Source organism: Heterocephalus glaber, unplaced genomic scaffold (genome assembly GCF_053883595.1).
Source record: "Heterocephalus glaber isolate CG9 unplaced genomic scaffold, H.glaber_assembly_v1.0 deba00001447, whole genome shotgun sequence".
NCBI classification, from domain to species: Eukaryota; Metazoa; Chordata; class Mammalia; order Rodentia; family Bathyergidae; genus Heterocephalus; species Heterocephalus glaber.
Window position 1 is genome coordinate 1405621 of NW_028258299.1, and position 24034 is coordinate 1429654.

Genomic DNA, 24034 nt, shown 5'->3' on the forward strand with positions numbered 1-24034 from the left:
ACATTATGTGAAGGCATGTCAGTAACTTAAAGATGAATACACTGTATTGTAAACTGTAGAGAAAAGGTATAGCTAACAACCATATCTATAATCATATTAAATGTAAATGGCCTAAACATTACAGTTAAAGGGCAGAAGTTGTCTAAGTGGATTTAAAAAAAAAACAAGAACCAACTATATTCTTTGTATAAGAAACCCACTTTCAGTAGAAAAACACATATAGGCCAAAAGTTAAAGGATGGAAAAAAATATATTACTTAAACACAAATTTTTCAAAGCTGGATCTGCTATCCTAACCTCAATAAAGGTTGATTTCAGGATAAGAAATATTACCATGGGTAAAGAAAGACATTTTATAATAACAAAGGGTCATTCTTTTAATTTTAAAATTTTTTTTAGTTGTTTAGTTTTTTTTTGAGAGGGTATCACTATGTAGTTCAGGCTGGGCTTGAACTCACTGCAATCCTCCTGCTTCAGCCTCCCAAGTGCTGAGATTTTACAGGCATGAGCCACCACGCCTAGCCAGAAGGGTCAATTCTTCAACAGGAGGTAATGATTTGAGGTACATATTCATCTAGCAACAGCAAAGTAGATGTTCTTTCCATGTGACACACAGAGCAGTCGCCAAGAGAGAACATATTCTGAGCCATAAAACAAGTTCCAACATATTTTAAAGGATTTAAGTAATAATAATCATGGTTTTAGACCATAACAGAATTAAACTAGAAATCAGTAACGGAATGATATCTGGAAATCCTCAATAATACAGAAATGAACTGACACATTTCTAAATAATTCACAAGTCAAAAAAGAAATCACAAAAATATTAGAAAATATTTTGATCTCAATAGAAATGAAAACAGTATTTTGTGATTTGTAGGTTGCCGTTATGCAGTACTTAGAAAAAAATAACATTAAATTCTTATATTAGAATTTCTTCCTTCTTTCTGAATTATAAGATGAAGAATTTAACATCAAAGTAAGCAGAAAAAAGAAATAATCTTATTCCAGAGAAGAGTGAAAAGAAATAAAACAGAAAAAAGAAAAACAGTACAGAGAAATCATTAAAGCCAAGACTTAGTTCTTGAAAAGTTTATTGATAATTCTCTATCAGAAAGAAAGAGAAGAGACACAAACTATCAAGATCAGAAATGAAAGAAGAGATATTACCAAGCCTACAAGTGATAAAAGAATAATAAAGAAACATTATGAGCACATGCAGGCCTATAGGTTTGAAAACTAAGATAAAGGGGCATTATACGTTTTGAAAGATGCAAACTACTCCCTCTAGAAGTATGTGCAGATAACATGTTTGTCTATGAAACAATCCAAAGGAGCTACAAAATGCTACCAGAAATACTAACGGAGGTTTGCAAGAATACAAGGTAGAAGACCAAAGTAAAAACAGTTAAGTACTTCTACATACTAGCTGTGAAAAACTGGAAATTGGTGAAAAAAATTTACAGTGGAATATAAGATGTAATATACTCAGTGCTCAGTTTAACAAAAGAAATGTGAGGCTCATTTGTGTGAGAACTACCAAATATCACTGAGACAAACTGAACAAAACCTTTCAAAAATGGAGAGATATTACTGCCTGCCTCACAAGTACAAGGTACTGAGTTTGATCCCTGGTACCCAAAATAATAATAATAATAATTTCTACAATGGAGAGATAAACCATGTTCATGGATTGGAACGTCTAGCGGCATGAGAATGGCAACTCTTCTGAAACTGAAGCAAAACAACCAACCCCCCCCAACCCAGAATTCTTTCTTATAGAAATTGACAAGATAGTTTTCATGGAAATGCAAATGATCTAAAATAGCTTAAAATTTTTTGGAAAATGACAAAACGTTGGAAGACATACTATATTTCAAAGCGTATATCATAAAACTATAGAGATCAAGATGGTGTGGTATTTGTGAAAGAATATACCCATAATCAGTGGGACAGAGTCCACAACTACACCCACATATCCATGGTCAATTAATTTTTGACAAGGTGGACAAGATAACTCAATGGGAAAATCATAATTCTCAACAAATGATACTAAAACAATTGGACACATACTTAAAGAAATCACCTTCAGGGGCTGGGGATTTAGCTCAGTGGTTCTGATACCTGCCTCGCAAGTGCAAAGTCCCGAGTTCGATCTCTGTACCAAAAAAAAAAAAAAAAAAAAAGAAGGAGTGAGGACACAGGTAATGGGGAAAAAAAAAAAAAGAACCAAGATATATCATGTACAGGTACAAACACCCAATGATAAATGTAAGAGAATTGTATACCTAAAATGTACCAATAAAAGAACTAAAAAAAAAAAAAAGAAATCACCGTCAACCTTCACCTCACACCATATAAAAATGGATTCAAGGGGATTTAGCTCAGTGGTTCCATCGCCTGCCTTGCAAGTGCAAGGACCCAAGTTCGATCCCTGGTACCAAAACAACAAACAAACAAACAAACAAGCAAAATCGATTCAAAATAAATCCTAGGTTTGTTTCTTTTTTTTTTGGTACCAGGGATCAAACTCGGGTCCTTGTGCTTGCGAGGCTGGCAGCAGAACCACTGAGCTAAATCCCCAGCCCCTAGGTTTGTTTTTAACAAGCGGTCTCACTATGTTGCCCAGGCTGGCCCTGAATTCATGGATTCAAGTGATCCTCCTGCCTCCTGCTTCCTGAGTAGCTGGGACTACTAGTGGATATCCTAGATCTGAATATAAATCTATAAAGCTTTTAGAAAAAAATAAAGAATTTGGTAGTCTTGATTTGGGCAAAGGGTTTTGTTATACAGGACAAGAGCAAAAATCCTAATTGTAAGTGAAAAAATGTGAAATGTTGCTAAAATGTAAATTGTTTTTTCAAAGGACATGCGTTAAGAAAATGAAAAGTTGGACCAGGTGGAAAGTGGAAGTACTTGCCTAGCATTTGAGAGAGGAAAGTGGGGGACAGAGAGGGTTGGGAGGAAGAAGGAAAGAAAGGAAGGAATGAAGAAAGAAAGGGAAGGGAGAAAGAAGAGAAAAATAAATGACAAGGTAAGCCGAACACTAGGAGGGCACATCTATATGCCACGCGCCTGGGGCACAGGGAGCACCGGCCCCAGCTCCCTGACCCAGCCCCTGCCCTCTGACGTCGCACAAGCACAGTCCGCCCTTCCGGTGAACGCCCCTTCCCCAGCTCTCGGCCTCTTGCTCAGCATGCTCTCCAGCCCACAGGTCCCAGCAGGGCCCGCTGCCTCTGTCTTCGCCACGCTCACTCACCCCAGTAGGGAAGGCACCAGGCGGGGATGGCAGACAAGGACCAATGCCCGGGGCACCTTTGGGGAGAAATCCACCTTGGAAGCAGAAGGGCAAACAACGGCCGTATGGTCACACTGGCAGAAAAGGAAGAAAATACAAAGTTGCTTTACAAGGGAGTCAGCTGAACCTTTTACATTCTTCCCCCAATTGACTAAGCCATTTTCACAATGTAAAATGAGCAAAAAATGTAATTATTTCAAGGTGTCCTTCACCTCAAACTCACTCAAGCCCACAGCTAAGGGGTTTTTAAAAATACATATATTTAAAGCAAATATTATTGCAAATGACTACTCTGTAATTTGGATTAATTGCTTTTGGTTTTTTCTGGAATAAAATCTTTAAGGAAAACCCATAAAAACCCTGGAGCCCAGGGCAGCTGTTCCTGCAGCAAGTCTTCTGCAGGGAGTCCAACACCACCCCACCAGCAACAGTAGTGGGTCACAGGGTCACTGCTGGGCCAAAGACCCACACCAGGCAGAGGCCACCCTGAGTTCAGCCTGGCCCACTCTATAGTGCCCCTGTCAAGCCTGGCTGCAACTGGCCTGGGAGCCTCCAGGTGGCCCACAGCCCCCACCTTGAGTTTCCAGGAAGGGTCTCCTCTAGCTCCACTGCAATTTCCTCTGCAGGGTGAGGTCAGGCACTCAGCCAGGCTCTGCTGGGTCTGCCTCAGGGACGCCCCCCAAGAGAAAATGTGCCAGTGCAGGGCTGGCAGGAGCTGGGTGCTGGCTAAGTCTGAGGCCACCTGCAACGTGGGGCCGAGTGTGTGGGCAGCAGAATGGTGCAGAAAGAGGGACATGGAAGACTACCTGCCCAGCCCTCTCTGTACTTTCTGCCCTTCCTGGAACATCCTGGGGAGGATCAGCCTTTTCCTGACATAGGAGCTGGAAAGACCAGGGAGGCCCCAGCTGAGTGTACATGGGCAGTGCTACTGCTGCCAGGAGGACAGGGCAGGGCCGTTAGATGCCTCTGGGGACCCTGGAGAGCTGCTTCAATTAAATGAGGGCAAAGGGCAGAGAGTCTGGTGGGGAAGGGCACCATTCACCTACTCTGTCGAGCCCATCATTTTGTCTGTTCTCCGCAGGCTGTCTGAGAGGTGGGCACCACCTTCCCCCCATTGTCTTCCTTCCATCCACCACCTATCCCTCCATCTGCCCATCCATTGCCCGTCATCATCAATCCATTGATTCTCCATCTAACCAACTACCCTTCCATTCGCCTTCCATCCATACACAGGCTCTCTATCCATCCGTCTTCCTTCTATCCATCTCTCCACCCATCGCTGATCCCTCCACCCCTCCATATACCCATCCACTCACCCCACCATCCATGCACTATCCATCCTCCATCCAACCAACCTTTCCTTGGTCCACCATCTCTCTATCCATCCCTCATTGATCCATCCATCCTCCAGTCTTCCATTTACACATATAGACCCACCCATCCATCTGCCATCTGTCTATCCACCCATCCAGCATCCATCTACCCACCCATCCCTCTGTCCACATTTATCCTTCCATCCATCCAACAGCCAGCCAGTCAGCAGTCATTTATTGATCATCAGTGTGACACACTCTTTTCTAGGCACAAAGGATAAAGGGAAACAATACAGGCTAGAATCCGACCCTCCGGGCAACTCCCTCAGGATTGTACGAGGAGGGAATAGATCTTGAGGCTTTAGCTGTAAGAACTGCGGGTGAGAGAAGTTGGAGGAGGAAAGCACCAACCACCGTGGGTGCAGAATTGCAGCCCCTCCTAGACGCCCCCACACCAGATCACCTCTCCTGAGCAGGGACTGGGGTAGAGCCAGCTCTTCCCAGTGTGTGTGGGATGAGGCTGCTGTTCCAGTGGAACTGGAGTTCACGAGGCTCCTGTGGACTCGGGACTGCAGAGCCCCACAGCCATGCCCTGGAGAACTTGGGAGAGCCACCTGCTGAGGGAAGAACAGAAAGCAAAGTGCACCCCAGGCTGAGTCTGCAGCAGAGAGGTCAGAATATTCTCTCAACACAGGGGAAGGGTGCAGAAAACTTTCAGTCCCTCACCCATCTCCAATCCAACTCAGCTTCAGGGATTAGGAAATGGCTGTGGGTAGCCTGCCTGGGTTCACTTCTACATACAGGCCTCTTCTGTCTCCATGGCACCCCAGAGAGGTGTCTGCTGCTGCTCTTGGTCTGTGAGAGGGATGGGCTCAGGCTGTCCCCTTATGGGGACCTGTGAGGATGCTTCCTGAAGGGGGTGGCCTTGCAGCACCAATAAATCTTCTTCTTTGAGGGGTTGCACACTCCATCCAGATCCAAGGAGGGTTCCCTGGGAGCAGAAGGGCTGGTCCTCTTTGGGAAGAGAGCAGGGAAGGCAAGACTTCCTCAGATTTAAAACAATATTTTCAAACTCAAGACTGGCCATAAGGACACCCCAGGGGTTAGCGGATGGAAATGGCTACTATCGGGAGTGCTAGTATGAAGACTGTAAGCAAGCTGGAGTCCTGGATCCCTCCTCTGCCCATGATCAGCTGTCCTACTCCTAGGCTGGCCAAAGTCCCAGGGGTGCAAGCAGCTGACTGTGTGACCTCTACCTTCAACCCCAACTTGGTCCCAGGAAGCTGGCAGCCAGATCCCTCCCTGGCTCCCCAGAAACTTTCCTGGGAGTCAGATCCCTAAAGAGGCTGACATCCAGGGTTCTCAGCATCACTCAACCTTTGTCTCAGGTCTTCTGGTCAGCTCTGAGGCATGCACACACAACCAGGCATCAGTAGGATCTGTGGAAAGAGAAAAACCACAACAAAGTGAACAAAGCCATCTGGAGGATGCACAGACCACACAGGCAGAAACAAAAGCTTTGTATACCCAGAAAATTCCAAAAGCAAAGATCAGAGAGAATAGAGGGGAGAAAATCACCCCAAAAATTTTTCACAAAAATTCTCCAGAATTGAAATTTCCCATTTGAAAGAACTCACCGTGGATTAAAAGAGCCACACTTCAGGGTGCATGCTCGTGAAATATCAGAACACTTGGGACAGAGAAAATTCTCTGTGACCCCAAGAGGAAAGGGCAAGTCACAAAGCCTACAGCAACAGAATCTCCTCAGTCTTCCCAACAGATGGGTGGAGGAAGGGGACAATGGGCTCACACTCTCTCAATTCCAGATAAAAGAAATCATCGCCAATTCTATACCCAGCCCAACTAGCAGAAGAATAAAACCCTTTCCAGACACACAAAGTCCTAATAGAAGGTATCTCCCCATGCATCCTTTATCAGAAGTTACTAGAAAAGGTGCTCCAAAAAACAAGAAAGCAAATCAAGAAAATGCACACCATAGGTAGCAGATCTGAAGGAATTTCCTGAGAGGGTGGCACCCAGAGCTCCTGGGACAGTGGCTTCAGATAGGATGTGGGGTGGTTGGAGCAGATGATGAAGAAGCTGGAGATGTGGATGCCACCACAAGTACACCTGCAGTCACTGTCCCTTGGTGGCATTTGGTTGGGGCTGGCTCATATTCCCATCTGACTTGGCCGATCTTGACAGTGTGCAGATGAGGTGCTGGCTTCTCTCTGTATGAGCTGCCTGTGGTGGATGTGACATTGGCCACATGCCTAAAACAGCACCAAAACTGTTATCGTTCTGGTCAGGAACCTGAATGGGTCTTCCTGGCTCAAGTCAAGGAATGGGCGGGACTGTTTTCCTTTGGGGACTCTAGCACATGTCTGTCCTGTCCTTTCTAGCTCCCAGGGACTGGCCATGTTCCTTGACCGTGGCCTCTTCTTTCTGCAAACCCAGGGAGGCTGCTTTCTCCTATGACTTCATTCAAACTCTCACACTCCCAGTCTCTTCCACCACAGGTGAGGACCCTGTGATCACGTTGCCACTTCTGAAAATCTGGGCTATCTTTCCCACCTTGAGGTCAGCTGACAGTGACCTCAGATCCTGCAACCTCAATTTATCCCCACTGCTCCCTTACCTGACCTCCCCTCCTCTCATCCTTTATCTTTCTGCTTGGCCACATTTGCCTCAGGGCCTTTGCACCGACTGTTCCCTCTGCCCAAGTGCTGTTCCCCAGATACGCAGGCAGGCCCTCCTTACTCTCGTCCCTGCTCAAATGTGTCCCCCCATGCATCTCTCTTGCGCAGCCTGTTGAAAATCATGCCTTCCTTGTACCTGAGTGCTCACGCTCCTTCTATGTCCATAGCACTTAGGGTCTCCTAGCCTGCTACCCCAGCTGTGTATAGCAAGAAGGCAAACTTGAGGAGGATGGGGAGACTCTTACCCAGCTTAGTCACTGCTGTGACCTCGGAACCTATGGCTGAGCCTGGCACAGTAGATGTGCAATGAACGAACACAAGACTCATGCTCTAACCTGCTGGACACCTGGCCTTGCCCAGCCCTCTTTCCCACTGGCTTCTGAGTGTCCCCTCACTGCCTGGAGACAGAAGCCAGACTCTGGTCTGGTCATCGGTTCTCAGAACTGTCTCTTGTCAGGGACAGTGCTGCCTTTCCTTGCTGCCTCAATGGATCTGCCTGTCCTGGACATTTCATGTAAATGGAGCCATGCGCCATGTGATGTGTCTGGCTTCCATGACTTGTTGTAGCATGTGTCAGTGCTTCGTTCCTTTTATGGCTGACTAATATTCCAGTGTGTGGATGGAGCCCATTTTATTCACCCATCAAGGTTACTGAAATGTTCCCCATTCACTTCAATTTCATTAAGCTTCTGCAGTTTTCAGGTCTGTATTAGGTGATGAGAGTATAAATCAGATGGAAGGAACAGTTGGCACAAACCCTGAACAGTGGTGACACCCAGGCTGGCGGAAAGGTCATGCAGCTGGCCAAGGAGCTGCAGGGAGAGCTTGTCCTGTGCTCTTCCGTCCAGCAAGCACTGAGGGCCAGTGCCGACTTCATACTCTGAGCTGTGCAATGTGCTCGTATGCTCATTTCAAACACTAAAAGCATTTAAATAACAGCCTTATTGGGATGTAATTCACAAGCTATATCTTATGGCTTGGACCTAAAATGTGCCCCAAAGGCCTTGGAGAAGTGATTGGATCACAGGACTCAACCACTGACGCATTCACAGATGGATGGGCTCTTCGGAGGTGGGGTCTACTTGGAGGGAGTAGATCATGGAGGTGTGACCTTAGGGACTATATCTGGTCCCCACATCCTCCTCTCTGGCTCTTTCCCTCTTTGCTTCTGGCTGCTACGAGGTGAGCAGCTTTTCTCCCCCACACCCTTCCACCATGATGTTTCTGCCTTGGAGCCAGCCAGCCATGGACTGAACCCTCTGAAACAGTGAGCCAGAATAAAAATGTTCTGCTTTGAGTTGTTAATGTAGGGCATTTTTTCATAGTGAGGAAATGCTAACACATCATCACAGCCACCCTTTATTAACTGAAAGAGGCTGTGGCACTAGGGCATTCACAGTGGGCACACCTTGCACCTAGTTCTGCAGTGCTTCCATCACTTGGGCTGGGCTGCCGTCATGCCCTGCCTCCCCGTCCCTGAGGCCCTGGCTAGTGCTAATCTACTCTCTTTCTCTATGGTTTGGCGTATTCTGGGCATCTCTGAAGGTGGATGTGGTCCTGTGTGATCAGTTCCATTCACCAGGCATCACTTTGCCAAGGCTCATCTGTGTTGGAACACCTGTCAGTGCTATTTCTTTCTGTGCTAAATGATGCTCCCTGCCCAGGGCATGTTGCCTTCTCCTTGACCGCTGAGCTTTTGTGTCCTCCCTTCTGTGTGGTCCTGAGGCAGCCGGACCTGCTCTGGGTGCTGGAAGACCGGGGACACCATGGGCTCCTGCACTAGGGCCAGCAGCCTTTCGGTCTCGTGCTGCCCTTCAAGGTGAGGACTTCTGGAGCAGCGTGTGAAGACCGTTCCTACCATTCAGGCTGGGCCCTGTGGGGCTGACCAGGGTGAGACCTTCCTGGTGCCTCGGGACAATCCGGGACCGGGGAGCAGCCGGGATGCCAGCTCGAGTTGTTCTTACTTAGCAGAAATCACACACACAAGGGGAAATCACACAACGCTGATTTGATTGGGAAGGCAGCCTTCAATGAATGACATCATCCCCAGAACATAAATCTTGGTTTGTATGATTTATTTATGTTAAGAAATCCACAGATGATGCTGAGTTTTCAATGGCTTTGTTTAAGTGATAGTTTTGCCTTTTTAGTGAAAGTTGGAGTGATGATAAACAGCTCCAGCTGTAAAAATTAAAGGCGGAGGGGAAGCCAAGGTGATTATTACAGAAAAATGCTGAGTGGGGAGGGGCATTTGGCCCTTCCATCCTCTAAAATGAAAATTACCCTCTGCCACAATGTGCCACGAACAATTACCTGCTGTTTATTAATTAACCTCCTTTAAAAATGCCACATTTCTATGAGAAACTGTTATTTCTCCAATGTGGAAGCTGGCGCTGGCACTCGTTAGAACCACCAGGTTCCACGCGGGCCTGGCTCCCGCACACTTAACGGATTCCTATTTCTTCAAACGCACCTTCATGATTGGAAATACCTCATTAGAGGTGCAGAGACCGAGCGTGACCTGCTCCGTGTGTTAGTCCCCAAGCGAGCCCAAGGCCGCTGGCTGAGGTGTGGGCCCCATCGGACCCAGGCAGCCCCGGCTCAGTGCCTCAGGGTGTGGGCAAGGGGGGCTCCCCAGCAAGAGGTGGGTTCAGGAAGCACGGACCCCGCATGGCCTAACCCTCCTGGGCCCAGGCATGCACGCAGGTGACCAAGAGGCCAGCACCACCTCTGACCTCATGGGGCAAGGGGGGGGGGCTGCAAGGAAACCCTAGGCCAGGGCTCCCTCCCTGGTCACACCTCTGTCACCCTGAAAGCCAATACCCTGGGATAAAGGTGTGTCGGCAGTGCCTCATGTGAGTCCTGCTGTGGCTGCCTGAGACAGGTCCCTGTGCCTGATAGGCTCGTGCCCCTGAGCCTCAGTGGAACCCTCTCAGCACCTGCCACAGGGGTCACTGTGAGCTTCACGGGGCACAATGTTGAGATCCAGGGGTGGGAGGGAGCCAGGCGACACCCAGGCCCTGCAGGGCCCAGCAGTGCCCAGGTTTCAGGGAGCCTGAACCCTCCAGAACAGATTTCACAGAGCTTGAGGGCTCTCCACCGAACCCCATGTCCTGTGCATGGAGGGCCCCGCAGCAAGTCCATTTCCTTCCTAAATCCCTGTGCTGTCACAGCAGGGCTCTGGTGGCTGGTTCCCTTCAATGTTCCGGTCACATGCTGCTGGCACCCACTTGCTGAATGCCACGTGGGAGCTGGGATAGACAGGCAGGGGGCTCAGCCTCAGTCCTCTGGTCTTCCAGGAGCTCCTAGGACACCACTCCAGGGGCTCTGCACTCACTGGCTGGCTCGGGCCAGGTGTCAGAGCTCTGCAGGTGGGAGACGCAGACACCACTGGGGGACACACCCTGCATTCCACTCAGAAGCCCAGGCCCACTCCACCCTGCCCCAGCCTCTCCTAAATGTAAGTGAATGGAAGAAAGAACGCTGGGTCTGAACCTGGGGAGACCCGCAGGCCCCCGACAGCAGCTTAGCAGAGCCCAAGGTCAGGAGGAGGGGTCTAGCCAGGGCAAGTAGCACAAACCTGTAATCTCAGCATGCTAGAAGGCTGAGGCAGGAGGATTCCCTTTGAACACAGCCTGGGGAATTTAGTGACTTAGAGACCCTGTCTGAAGATAAAAGATAAAAGGGCTGGGGTTACAGCTCAGTGTGAAAGTTGTGGGTTCAACAGAAAAGAAAAAAGGAGAGAAGGGAAGGAAGGAAGGAAGGAAGGGAGGGAGGGAGGGAGGGAGGGAGGGACGGGGAAGGCGAGAGGGCGGCCGGCGAGACTTTGCGGGAACCTGCAGCTCCCAGGAGCCCGGACCTCATCCCGGCTCCCCTGCTTCTCCTCCAGCCTGGGCAGCTGCCCCTCGGGCTCCAGCTCAGAGCCAGCTCAGGCGAGAGAAGGATCTCTGCCTCTGAAGCTCCCGCTGCCGGCCCTACCCTGAGGAGAGCTTTCCGGGGAGCGCCAGGCTCTTGCCCCGGATGCTGCTGCCAGCACAATACTGCCGGGCGTGTCCCTCCCGCTTCAGACTGGGAAATGGGGCTCCCAGAAAGCTGCAGGGGCTGACTGACGGGTCCTGGTGTGGCTAGGGTGGTCTCACTCCACCTCGGCTGTGGGGTCGCCGCTTCCCAGTCTCCATGGAGGAGGGGATGTCTCCCGGAGGCCACCAGCTGTGTGCCCCTGCAGTCCCACTGTAAGCCAGGAGTGCAGTGCTCCCCTCCCCGAGAGTGCGACTCCCCAGGTCCACGCACAAGGTCCTCACTGAGGTGACCTAAGGAGTTGCAGGACATACCAGGTTAGAGGCGGATGTGTCCCTTCCCTGGTTGGGGGCCTCTGTGCCAGGCGCGGTGCGGGACGCTGGAGGGAAGGATTCCGGTGAGTGCAGGTGGTAGAGCCTGGGGCATGGGTGCCCCGCCCTCCTGGGGAGGAGGGGGGTTGTTCCCGGAGGACACAGGGACCCATCCCATCACCCTGGGGTCACTCTGCAGAACTAGTAATGTTTTTCCTGCCTGAGCCCTTCTGGTCTCTGGCCTTTTCCTGCCTGCTCAGGAAGCCCTCTCCACCAACATAAAGCAGTGACGGGTTTCCTAGAAAGCAGAGGAGGAGAGGGCCTGCTTGGGAGCCCCTTTGGGGTCCTGTGCAGGCTGAGCCCTCTCCCTCCCTAGAGGGACAGCAGACACCCCAGGACTGGCCAGTCTCTGGCACTGCCGGGGAAGACCTAGTCTGGAGGCAGGAGGAGGAGGCTGCTGAGGTGAGGTGTACCCTGAGAGTCGGAGCTCCTTATGCTACATTTCTGGGTACCCTGGGCCCCAGTGATACTCTGAGAACAGCACAAGACTCGCACACCCAGCTGGGGTTTGGGGAGAGGGACTGGCCGGGTCGTCTGGGCGGCGGGGAGAGGAGAGCTCCAGAAGTCAAGGGGGAGGGAGCCCAGAGCGACCGGGAAAGGACAAGGTGGGCAGAGAGTGGTCCTGGGCACCTAGAGACCTTGTCCAGGCACTCCCTCTGCCCCGCCAAAGCCTGGCATTTCTACCCTCGGGTCTCTCCTGCCAACCCCAAGGATCTCTACAGGGCCAGGCACCTGGCCCCAGGTCGCCGAAGGGGACCCTTCTGCATGGTGACACCTGCAGGGTACTGAGCCACAGAGACAATTTTGATTTCCAAACCAGTTCATGGTCCAGAGCCCAACAGGAGATGTGGATTCCGCGGGCGCTGATTTGGAGTCTGCTCCCACCCTGTGGCTCCTCGGTCCAGGCTGCCTGGCCGTGCGAGCCAGCGCTTCTGCTCCCAGTTTTCGTTGCTGTCAGGGCCTTGCCCGAGCGGGGCGCAGGAAGGGGAGGCAGTGGGTGCATCTAGGAGGGCAGCCATCCGGTGGCGCGGCTGTGGGCCTCCGAGCCAGGTGCACACAGGGCGCTGTGGCCTGTGGAGTTCCTCGGTGCCCCGTGACAGTGACACGGGCGGACGGAGACCAGGCAAGGGTCTCCCCAGCTGGACACGGTGGGGCGTGGAGCGAGCCTGTGGCAGGAGAGCACACGCAGTGCCAGCGCAACGACAGGATTTGTTGGCGAATATTTAACAGTCCTGGGACGGAGAGGGAAAGTGTGGGAAACGGATTCCGTTGACTGCTCCGTGCAGGATGCCGCAGGCAGGCAGCTCGGAGCCTCCTCTGAGCTCCCCGCGCTCTGGGAGCTGGTCCCGCCTGGACCCATGGGAGAGGAAAAGGGGTCCAGTCTGCAGCCTCCAACTCTTAAAACAAACGCAAACAAACCGAATAGAGCCACCTGCCCTCGGGACCCTCTGAGAGCACTTGGCAGCACCCAAGCCCGGCACACCCTACGCATCTGACAACACCAGGCAGCCACAGCAGCCCGGCCCCAGCGGGGACAGCTGGGCTTCTGAGCAGAGCACGTGTGAGGTCTGCTGGAAATCGGCCTCTGGGCTCCATTGCGGGAAGTCCGGACTGGGTGCTCCCTGATCGGCCTCTCCCGGCACCCACTCCCGAGCACTAGGAGGGCCCAACTGGGACCCGAAATTAGGACCCACGTCCTTCCTGGAAGGAAGCTCAGTTCCGAGGGAGGGAAAGGGGGCAAAGCGGGTGTGGGGCGCCCGGGGCAGGTGAGGCTTTCGCTGGGGAAGCCGCCACCGCGCAGTCTCAGAGGCCTGGGTAGGAGGAAATGGCCCTTTGGGGGGTCCAAGCCCCACCCCAACCATTTCAGACCCAAGAGGAGGCCAGGGAGGCTCTGACCCACAGACTGCCACAGTTTTCGCCTCTGTGCAGTGGGGACCACATCAGCTCTTCCGGGGCCCCTTCCAGCCTCTGGGTGAAATCTGGGGCTCATTTCTACCAAAAGTGGGGCTGGAGGGTGCCCCCTAGATGGATCCCCTCATCTCGCCTCAGTGGGGTACAGCGTCTGTGTAGGGGTTGAGCTGGGTTCCTCAGGGGACCCCTGTGCAGCCATCCCAGAGCTCTGGGGAAAGTTCCTCTGCAGACTCTGCTACCGAGATAGGAACCAGCAGCGGATGAGCAAAACTTGACCAGAAATCCCACAGAGCCCCCTCCCCAAGGGTGCTGAGTGCCCAAGGACTGACTGAATTTAAGGGGCACAGAGGAAAGGGAGGGAAAGGCAAGAACCTGGTCAGCACCTCTGGCCAGCAGGGCTTCCATTCCCCACAGCCGCAGGGCTGGGAGGGGCCGCCTAGCAGCTCAGACCTAGGGAAGGGCCCCTGTCTCCCAGAGTGGGTGTGCGAACTGGGAGTACTGGGCTTCCTGGGGAACCTCTGGGGCTAGGAGCCCCTCACCCACTGTCCTCTCTGAGCTGCTTTTCTCCCCAGCCACCTTCTTGGGGGAGTGGTCTCAGTCTGGCTTCCCTCTCCTTCCCGTGAAAATCCTTCTCCCTCCTGTGCCGCTGGCCCTCTGTCCTGCGGGAGCTGCTGGCCAGCTGCCCTCACCTCACTGCCTGCTGGGGGACGTCACTGGGGGTCAGCACTTCCACCCACAGCGAGGGGTCTGAGGTCACTGTCAGTCTGGACGCCCTAGAGCCTGAGTTGGTCTGAAAGCTACCTTGGAGCTCTTAGCAGCTGCCTCTCCCCTTCAGGGCACATTTGCCCTGCTCATTCCCTGAAGTCCCCTCAAAGCCTCTGCCAGGCAGGGACACAGATGGCCTCCTGTGCTGGGCGGGTGGCTTTCCCGGTGTCACCTTTTCGCTCTGAGGCTCCTTGGTGTTTGACCTGCTCTCCACTTCTAAGCCTGGCCACGCGGGGGCAGGGCCTGGCCAGTGCAGGACCCAGCCTCGCCAGGGCCATGGCCTTGAGGGTGGCCTGCTCGGCCCCACGGCAGGCTGGGGACACCCTGCCCTACCGGAGCTGTGGCAGCAGGTGGGGACCTCACAGCTCAGCCTTGGCCTCTGATCCCCTCCCCAGGCAGGCCAGCAGCCGCAGTGTCCCCTCCCACTCCAGCTGCCCTGGCAGAGGGCAGGAAGAGACACCAAGGCCTGGCCTGCTCCCCACATCTTGGAGGTCAGCACAAGACGGATGGCTGTCGCCCCCTCACCTGGCCAGAGCCCACGGGGCCCTCCTGAGCCTAGGCAGGGGCTGGAAGAGGCCTGGGAAGAAGGCTGGGCCTCCCTAGCCTTGGTGTGTCCGGAGGGAGCAGTCAGGAGGGCTGGGCTGGGCTGGGGGGAAGGGCAGAGCCCCTCCCTGGGTGACAGACCTCAGCTCCTCGGAAGCTGCCTCACTTCACACCAAACCCCGCTGAGGCCACAGGTCGGCTCTCAGGCACCTGGGTGCCCAGGTGCAGGTGTGACCTTGAGCCCACTCTGGCCTGAGGTCAGGCAGGACTGCAGCACCCTACACCCCCGGGCCAGCTGGGCACTGTAGCAATGCCCTCTCCCTGCTGGCAGTCTGCTCTGGGAACTCCCAACCAAGAGCACCAGAGCCTGCCCATGGATGCTGAGGCCAAGGGGACCCAGAGTCCGCATGGGAGGAGTGTGGGACCACAGGCCCTGGAAAGGAGGCAGAGATGGGCTCCCCTGACCCCAGCCACACTCACCGAGGGCAGAAAAGAGCAGAAGCAACAGTCCGCAGCAAGTCCTGGCTTCCAAAGTCAGCGTGCTGCAGACCCGGCCCTGGAGCTCTGGGGACGGCAGAGGGGCTGGAATCTCGGCAAGCACTCCGGCAAGCTGCAGAGGCCCAAAGGTGCAAGGCCCAGGCACCGCCGCCACTGCAGTGCACCAGGCCTTCCCTCAGCGCAGCCAGGCGCTGCTGCCTCCCAGTCGGGCGCCTCTCTGCGAGGACCCGGGCTCCAGGGTCTGCTCGCTCTGGCCGCCTTTCAACGACAAGGCGCAGGGTTCCGAGTGGAAGACCTGGGGTTGCCGATACCGATTTCGTTGCACAACAAAGAGGACGGTGGACACTGCTAGTAGCCCCACCCGGAGCGGCAGGGAGCCCCCCACCCCGCCCCGACTCCGGACTCAGGTGTCCCCTGACAGCTCCTCATCCGGCGGGACCTTGGAAGGCAGCAACCCCGCCAGGGCAGCTCCTCCGTTTCCTTCCAGTTCATTCTTCGAATCCAATCACGCGCCAGTGAGGAACCCGCGCTCACCCCACCAGGTCCCCGGGCTGGGGCCACCCTGCCGGTGCCCGGCCCGGCCCCTCCGCCGCACCTCGAGTGTGGGCGCTCTGGGCAGCAGAGCTCGCCCGCCCGAACTCCTCCGCCTGCTCGGGGCCCGCAGCCCGCGATGCTTGTGCAGCCGGAGGCCAAGGCCCGACCCGGCCCGCGTGGACCCCTCGAACCACGTACTCACCTGGGGCCGCAGGCAGCTGAGCCGAGCGCTCGGGGGCTCCGCGGACGGAGAGGTGCGGGCGGCCCGGATGCCGGACTCAGGCGTCGCCCTCGGACCCGCGCCGCTCCCAGCCGGGCGCGCCGTCCTCGCTGCGCCGCTGCGCAGGACCCCGGCGTGGGGCGACTGCCGCCTGCCAGCCCAGCAGAGAGCAGAGCCCGCAGCGCCCGGGCCGTTGTTTCGGAGCCGCGGAGCCCGAGCGGCAGCCGGGGGTGGGGCGGGGGCGGGGGAGGGGGGGCCCGGGGGGCGCGGGGCCCGGAGGGGGCTTCGGAGGAGCCGGGTTCAGCCGCGCGGCCCGACACCCCCGCGCGATCGCGGGGCGGGGGCGGGACCGAGGGGCGCGTGCGAGAGCAGAGCGGGCCAGGGCGACGGAAACGAGAGCTTTTTAATTAGGAACGAAACGCGACCCACGCGGCGGGCCCGGACCCGCGTGAGAACTGTCGGCGCGCGCGCCCGGATCCCGGGAAGTCGCGGAGCCCGGAGGCAGCCGCCCCGTCTTCGGCCCGGCTGGGGCTCGAGCTGCAGCGCGACGCGATGCGCGGGCAGGGCGGGGGACGGTCACCTCGCCTCCTGGGCCACCTGGGTCTTTTTAAAGTGTCCGGGGTGCGGGCCCCCGGGCGGGAGTGCGGCGCACTGAATGTTCCCTTAAAGGGCCAGTTCCGAGCTGCGCCGGGAGGGGGGAGGGGGGAGAGCCAGAAGTGAGGTGAAGACCGGGAAGGCCGCGGAGAGCCCCCCAATCCCGCGCCGAGGCGGCGGCGGCGGCGGCGGCGGCGCGACGATGAGGATGATGAATACATTGCAAAGTTTTTTTGGCCCCGGCGAGGGGTGTCAGATTGAGTGCTCTGTGCGCATGTGCGAAGGTGTCCAAACTGACAATGCTGGGGAGATGAAGATAGTGTGTAGCTGCTTCTGGGCTCAAGGAGGAGGAGAGAGATTCCGCGAGCCGACACCATGCGATCCAAGGCGAGGGCGCGGAAGCTAGCCAAAAGTAAGTCTCCCGCGCCCGGCCGCGGCGCGGGGCCGGGGCGCGGGGCCGGGGTGCGCGTCGGGGCGCGGCAGCTCGGCGCGCCCGCCGCTCGGGCCCCGGCTCGGCCGAGCGCGGCCCGGGGGCCGCTCCGCCTCCCTCCCGCGCTCCGGGGCGGCCGGGCTCGGCGCGGAGGCTCGGGGCGCCGGGGCCGCGCGCTCCCCGAGGGCGCCGGCCCCCTCCCCGCCGGACCCCCGCCCCCCCGCCGCGTCAGGCGCCCGGGCCCGGGAACCCGAGGCGCGCGGTGGGGGCCGGGGAGGGGGGCGGGGGAGGGCCGGGCGGAGGGAGCGAAAAGCGAAAGTTAGCGAAAAGTTGCCGGGAGGGAGAGCAACTTTTACTGCTCGCTCGCTCGCTCGCTCTCCGAGTGGCTCGCAGTCCTGGTCAAATCATATTCCGGGCTTTTGAAATAGTGGGCGCTAGAGCACCGCCTTTGGCGTCCGCCAGCCGGGCGCAGAGGAGGGAGACCCCGAGCCAGGGAGGGGCGGAGGAGGGGGCGCGGGCCGGGGCCCACCGGCTCGGGCGCGGGGCAGGGGCTCGGGCAGACTCCGCCGCCGCCGCGCGGGAGCAAAATGGAGCCTCGGCCCGCGCTCGGAGCTGTGGACGCCAAGTTTCTTCCCGAGCGGTGCCCGGCGCGGCGGCGGCGCTCCTCGGGGACTCGGGCTCGCGCGGGCCGGCGCCTCGGCAGCAGGGTCCCCTCCGGCCGCCCCGCGCCTCCGCGCCCGTGGCCCTGCCCGGACCCGCCCGCGCTTCCTCGCCTGGTGTCCCAGCGAGGCTGGGAGCACCGCAGCTCGGCGACACTGCCTGTCCCGGGTCTTACTTTCTCTTTCGCTCCGCCTGGGGCCGAGCCCAGGGCTCCTTGGGCAGCCCTCCGCCTGCCTGGAGCTCCTGCTGCCCGCGCCGCGCCTCTGAGCAACCCATTTGCCCTCCGCGTCTGGCCGCCGGCTCCATCGGCCTCGAGTCCGGCCGGCCGGGGTCCGCGGGCCGCGGCGGGCAGGTGGGGACAGGCGGCCGGCGGCCGGGAGAGCGCTGCTCCCGCCGCTCGGCAGCGGCCCGGTTGCAGCGAAGTGGCGAGCGCAGCGCGGGGGGACTCCACGCCGCTGCCCCAGCGCCCCCGCCTCTGCTGGCCCGAGGATGGTCTGTCCGGTCCTGCGCCCGAAGAGACCCCGCCACCACCAGGCCGCTCGGCCGCGCCTCCTGGGTCGACCCGGTGCTGCGCGGGCAGTCTGGCCTCGCGGTGCCCAGGGCCGTGCCCTCCAGCGCAAGCCCAGTGCGCTCGGGGCTCAAGCAGGTTTTCTGGAATAGCTCTGGCTTGGGGCTCAGGATCCAGCCCAGCTGGGCCCTACCCCGGGCCCTGCAGCCTTAGGCCGCACTCCCAGCCTGCAGGGAAAAGCAGCTCCTGACCACTGCCAGCCGACCCAGGCTCCGCGTGGGCCGTTCGTGGCCCCTCAGGAGGCACTCCTTCCCGGCCAGGCTTCTCTACCCGCTGCCCTTGGCCTCTGCCTCCTGGGCCTCCATGACCTCTGACCCCTCTTGGTGCGAACAAGGCCAGACGGTTTTCTGCAGAGGCCGAGGGGCTGTGTGTGCCCTGCCGGGCTGCCTGATGTGTGGAGGTGGGTGCTGGGTAGATGCTTGGGTTTGTGTGCGCGCGCGCGGGTCTTCCCCCGCTCAGGACACCCCGGCTGTGGGCCTTGCCCTGCTCAGGCCCTCTCAGGGAAGTGCCCAGAGCTGGAGCTGGAAAGAGTTAAGCTTGGGACTTCGCTGCAAGCGAGAGGCAGGCAAAGTGCAGAGCACGGTGTGGCACCCAAGGCCCTGGAAACTACTCAGGCCCACGCCGGGGCTGACACTCAGCCCTCTGCCTGCTCCACCTCTGTCAGGTGGAGAGGAGTTGGTTGGTTGCCTGGCCCCAGCTCTGCCATGAACCCCTCGGCACGGGGCACTGTCCTATGGCCTGGAAACTGGAGAACCAGACTCGATAGGAGCCCAGGGCATAAGCAAGCTTGCATGTCCTCCAGAAACAGCTCAAGGGAGGAGCCTGTCTGCCTGGCCCAGACCAGAGCCCAGGCATGGGGAGCCCTGGGACCCCCTCCAGGTGCCACAGCTGGGAGGCTGCCCCCAGTCCTCCCCAAGGAGGTGGCTGGCAGGCTCAGAAGGACAGCAGCGGGCCTGCTGAGGAATTTCATTTCCCTGGACCACAATTCAAGCAGATATGAAAGCGCAGGTGTCCTGACTCCATTACCTGAAACCTAGGCATAGGAACTGTGGCTGCAGCAATGCATCCTCCTTCACAGGCTGCCAACCCTGGCTGGGGCTGGGGAGGGAGCCGGGTCATAGCGACTCGGGGCTCTGCATTGCCCTTGCATTTCAGACAGAAGGACAGGGGACAGGAGGACGGCCAGGCTAGGGGACGTGACCTCATGACCCAGAGCTGGGGGAGCTGCCCGCGAGGGTGCATATGGGGCTGTAATTTCGTTTGTGTTTCGGTGACGCTGCCCCAGGCCCGTCCAGGTGGCTGGCTCGGACCTGCTAAGGGCTGAGTTGGTAGCACTTCAGGGCCCCAAGGGAGGGGCTGGATTGAGTGTTCCAAGGGCAGAGGCTGCAAGGGCACCCAGGAGGGGCTGTGGGTCAGTTCCCCGGGGAACCTGAGCCTGGGGGCCAGGAGCAGAGAAGGACAGTCCAGGGGCAGGGTCTGCTTACTCAAGTGGGGCCAGTGCTTGCCAGTGGGGAAGGGGACTGTCCTGGCTCCACATTTTAAAATGAAATTTCTGACAATAGCTTATTGTTTCTGCCACTGCTGTGAGCCAGGTGGGCAGGTGGGGTGAGCAGAGCCATGGCGCCCTCCTGACCTCCACCTTCCTCACCGCGCAGCTGGGGGCCCCTTCTTTGGAGCCCTGAGCCCTGAAGACCTGGGGAGCCTGCACCAGAGCTGCCCTCAGAGACCTGGTCCTGCGGAGTCGATAGACACCGTGGTCTGGGACACCACTCACGCCAGGGCTGGGAGGGGTGAGGGTGCATCTGCCCCTCCCCAGGTGCGGAGCTTAGTGTGTGTGTGTCTGAGAGATGTGTGAGCCGTGTGCGAGAGCCAGCTCTCAGCCAGTTCCTCCTTCCCTGGGAAACAGACTGGCTCAGCTCCAGGGTGCCCCTGACCCTGCAGGTTTCCCCCTCTCCTCTGGAAGCCCCCTCCCACCAGCTCTCCCCAGAGCCCGCCAGTAGCCTTTCTCACAGCACCAGCGAGGGCAGCAGTCCCAGGATCCCTCCGGCGGGATTGGAGCGTCCTGCCCGCTTCGGGCGAAAACTCGGAGGCTGCGTGGTGGGGCAGTGTGGGGCTGGCTGCCAGGTCCGGGGCCCTGCCTGCCACTGGCCGCTGGGTGTGCCATGGCTCAGAGCTGCAGGAGGGGCTCTCCAGGCCAGCTGTGGGGTGGCTGCCCGGTAGGCTCCGGGACAGGCACACGCTGTGCCCTCGGGTCTCACCCACTGCTGCCTGGGCTGCCTTGGAGGAGCAGGTGCTCCAGGGTGCTGGCCCTCCTGCCCCCAAGCCCGAGACCCCAGGTCCCCTCTGGGCAGTGCTCCAGGCAGGGGACCAGGTTCCGATTTCTCTGGGGAGGCTGGGTGGAGGTGGACGGCCCCCCCATGGCCCCTGGGGGAGGCAGGGCCTGGGACAGCTCCTAGGGCCGGCTTGGGCACCATTAGCTCCCTGTTTTATTCAATTAGGAGGCAATTAAGGATCATTGGGGGGCTGGTACTGGTAATTACGGTGATGTATAATTAGAGTTTCAACAAAAATTATCCGGGATTAAAAATCTTTTGAATAATTTCGTTTAAAATTTTCAAATAGCATTGAATACAATTTATCAGGTTGTGAATCAAACCCATGTATCAAGTCTTGGAAGCTGTAGCTCAGGGAGCGGGTGCCAGTGCATGGGGCAAAGCAGTCCTTCCCCGCCTTGGCCTCTGCATACAGGGGAGAAACTTCAGGGGAGAGCGGAGCCCAGCTGCCTCATCGGTGCAGCCAGCTAGCTGCAGGCATGATGGGGCCGCGGGACAAGGGACGAGGGACCGACCGACAAGGGACGAGCGAAAGCCCGGGATCTGGGCTGGATTATGCACAAAGTGAGCGCCAGTTACGGGGTGGAGAGAGAGCCCTCCTCTGCGGCACTGCGCAGCGGGGCTCCGGCAACCCCAGCCCAGCCAGAGCGGTGTCTTTCTCTAGCGGCCGGCCAGGTCCAGACTCACGGTCACCTCCTGCTTTCAAAGCAGAAAAGATGGTGTCACACCCAAACCTACAGACCCTCTGCTAGCCCAGGGTTCCCTTCAGTGGGGCTTTGTAGCCCTGAGAATGTGAGAGTGTGCCCGACCTAGGTCTAAATCCAAAGGTGTATGGCTGGTGGAGGGCTCCTCCAGGGAACCCAAGGCAGACAGAGCCGTGTCGTCTGCAAGTGCAGCTTCAGAAGAGGTGGCTGTGGGCCAGATGTAGGGGTGCAGCTGGGGCCACCCTGGTTCCTGGCGGGCAGGGAGCCTGTAGAAGCGCTGGTATCGGAGTCCCTGACCCTTGGTGGACAGGAACCCACTTCCCTCACTAACCCTGGGATGAGGAGAGTGTGGAGTAGCCCGCACCTCCCTGCGGGCTCAGAGACCCCAGGCAGATTCAGGGCTGCAGGAATGCCAGGCCAGAGAGGACCTCCAAGGCCTCTCCTGGCAACCCCACCCACAGGGCACTGCAGACCGTAGCTAATTCTGTAGTGGTTTTTAATGTGTCAAGATTTAAGCATTTTCTCAAGGCCATTGCTCAACTTGGAGCAGGTTTGCTCTTAAAAGTCGAGTGGGGGATACACACGCTTACGGCTCTGTGCATGGCGAATGAACTGGGGCCTTGGCCGCCTGCAGATTGGAGTCTATTTGCTTAGGGCTTCCCTTGCCCTGCTGAAAGTGCCTCTCCCAAGGGCCAGCAGGGTGTAGACCCAGGAAGTCTGTGTGTCCTCCCCACTACCTTGTGCCTGAGCAAGTGCGGGATCAGGAGGCTCTGCCTGGCTGGGGAGTGGGGCCCGCCTGCTGGCTGCACCCCAAGTCTGCAGCCTCCCGGTCCCCAGACCGGAGCGGAGACCTCACTGCACTGCTGCTGGGCCTGAGCTGCAGGGTCAGCTTGGAACAGGCTGTTGTTCCTCAAATCTGGAAACTCATAGGCTTCGACCAGGGCCGAGGTGGCCGTGCTGGGCCTAGAGTGTCCCCAGCTCTACAGCCCCGGGAGTGAGGGAGGTGGCCTCTTTCTGCTCTGACCACTCCAGTCTGGGGGTTGCAACATCAAATCCCCCACCACCTGGAGGTGCCCAGCACACCGGCCTTCAGCTGGTCTCTCCTAGGACTGAGGAACAATGCCCGGAGCTGGAAGATATGAGTGCTGGCCGCTCAAGATACATATTTGTTTAATAGTTAGCATTTTGTGCAAAAAAGGAGGGAAGTCAGATTCTGGTGAGGGCTTTGCTTATTTTATATCCCCTATAACTATTTCTGTCCATGAAAATTGGCTTAATTATATCAATGGAATGTTTCTTTTTCAATTCTGTATGCAATTAGTCCATCTTGCCGGCTGCAATTTATTTTAATAAAAAAATAAACCAGTGGTGTGTTGAGTCCTCGTCCCCTGGGGACAAAGGCGATGGGTGTGTTTAATTTCATTAACTACCATGCGGCCTACTGGAAAAATGTATGAAATCAGCCTTATACAGCTTAAACACTGGCATTTGAAACAAATCATTATTGCATTAGCTGTCACACTAGTCATTCTAGAATCTAAGGAAAAAATATATTATGGCTGTTTTTATAACCCTTTGCAAATGCACTGTTAAAATAATTTATAATCATTTTAAAACATGGCTTGGTCCTGGGAAATATTTCATCTCCTCCAAATATGGCCCCGTATCATCCCATGCACATTTCACGCGCTGGGCAGGTGCTGTTCCCACCCCGATGGCTCGCATCTCCAAGCCGACGATGCTGTGGGGCTTGGCCAGCAGCAGACCAGTGCAGGAGGAAGTGTGCTTTCATTCTGGCCGGAACCCCACTCTTGAGACTGTGGAGTGCAGCCATAGTCATCCAAAACCCGCGGTGGGGCAGCAGGGACCCCCAAGACGCTGTGCTGTGGAGCCTGCCAGCTCCAGGAGGAAGAATAAGAGACGCCCAGCTGGGCTTTGTGGGTGCAGGAGACAGTGACTCTTGTGCAGCCTCCCCCAGTCTGAGCTAGCATCCCCAGTCTAACCAGCAGCCTCTGGTCACCCTGAAGCCCTGCTAGGAAAGTGAGGAAATCCTTCTGCATGGCTGCTTTCTGAGCCCAGCGTGAGAACCCTCAGAGTAAAGTTAGTCGGCAAAGCCGCAGCCTAGTGCTGCTTCTGGGGGATTCATGCATTGGAGCACCTCCAGCCAGACTCCACTCGTGGAGGATAAGTGTATGAGGGGCCTGCCCAGTGAGCGCGTGTGTGCGTGCGTGCGTGTGTGTGCGTGTGTGTGCGTGTGCGTGTGTGTGTGTGTGTGTGTTGGGATTTGCATCACCCACAGGATCCTGGCTGCGTCTGACGGAGTTTGCGGTCCTGGCGGGACTGATGGAGGACATGGCACTGGTCCCTGGGTGGGCAGTGACCCGCGGGAGGGTGGTGGCTCCTGCTCTTGGGAGTCCCTTTTTTTTGCTTCTGAGACAGCCCGAGGAGCCCTGCAGCCTGGTGGCCACGGCTCTTCCCAGTGTGGAGGCGACTCGGAGGATCTGGGGAGCCTCTTGACCTCCCCAGGGTCTTGGGTTCTTGCAGGGTCCCTCCAGGAGGTGCCAAGGGAAGCTGTT

At 56.9% G+C, this 24034-nt stretch overlaps 1 protein-coding gene and 1 long non-coding RNA gene across 9 annotated transcripts in view; one reads left to right on the forward strand and one right to left on the reverse strand.

The window, feature by feature from the left end:
• Window positions 1–1062: 1062 nt before the first annotated feature.
• On the reverse strand, window positions 1063–16381 carry LOC106007682 (uncharacterized). 8 transcript variants are annotated; one of them, XR_015452466.1, is made up of 7 exons: window positions 15398–16143; window positions 12516–13095; window positions 11642–11706; window positions 10891–10975; window positions 6606–10675; window positions 3260–6050; window positions 1063–2158 (listed from the first exon to the last, which is right to left on the reverse strand). It is a non-coding gene; the product is annotated as an uncharacterized LOC106007682 (long non-coding RNA). The 8 variants fall into 8 exon arrangements; XR_015452464.1 differs by having other exon boundaries at window positions 1064–2158; window positions 11642–11936; XR_015452465.1 differs by adding an exon at window positions 16152–16381 and having other exon boundaries at window positions 1065–2158; window positions 11642–13095; window positions 15398–15481.
• Window positions 16382–16487: 106 nt separating this feature from the next.
• The window catches only part of Prdm16 (PR/SET domain 16), a 282822-nt gene continuing 275275 nt past the window's right edge, over window positions 16488–24034 (forward strand). Inside the window, exon 1 of the mRNA XM_004863779.4 lies at window positions 16488–17175. Coding sequence (XP_004863836.1) covers window positions 17139–17175 — 37 coding nt within the window. The 5' untranslated portion in view covers window positions 16488–17138. The remainder of the gene's footprint in view (window positions 17176–24034) is intronic.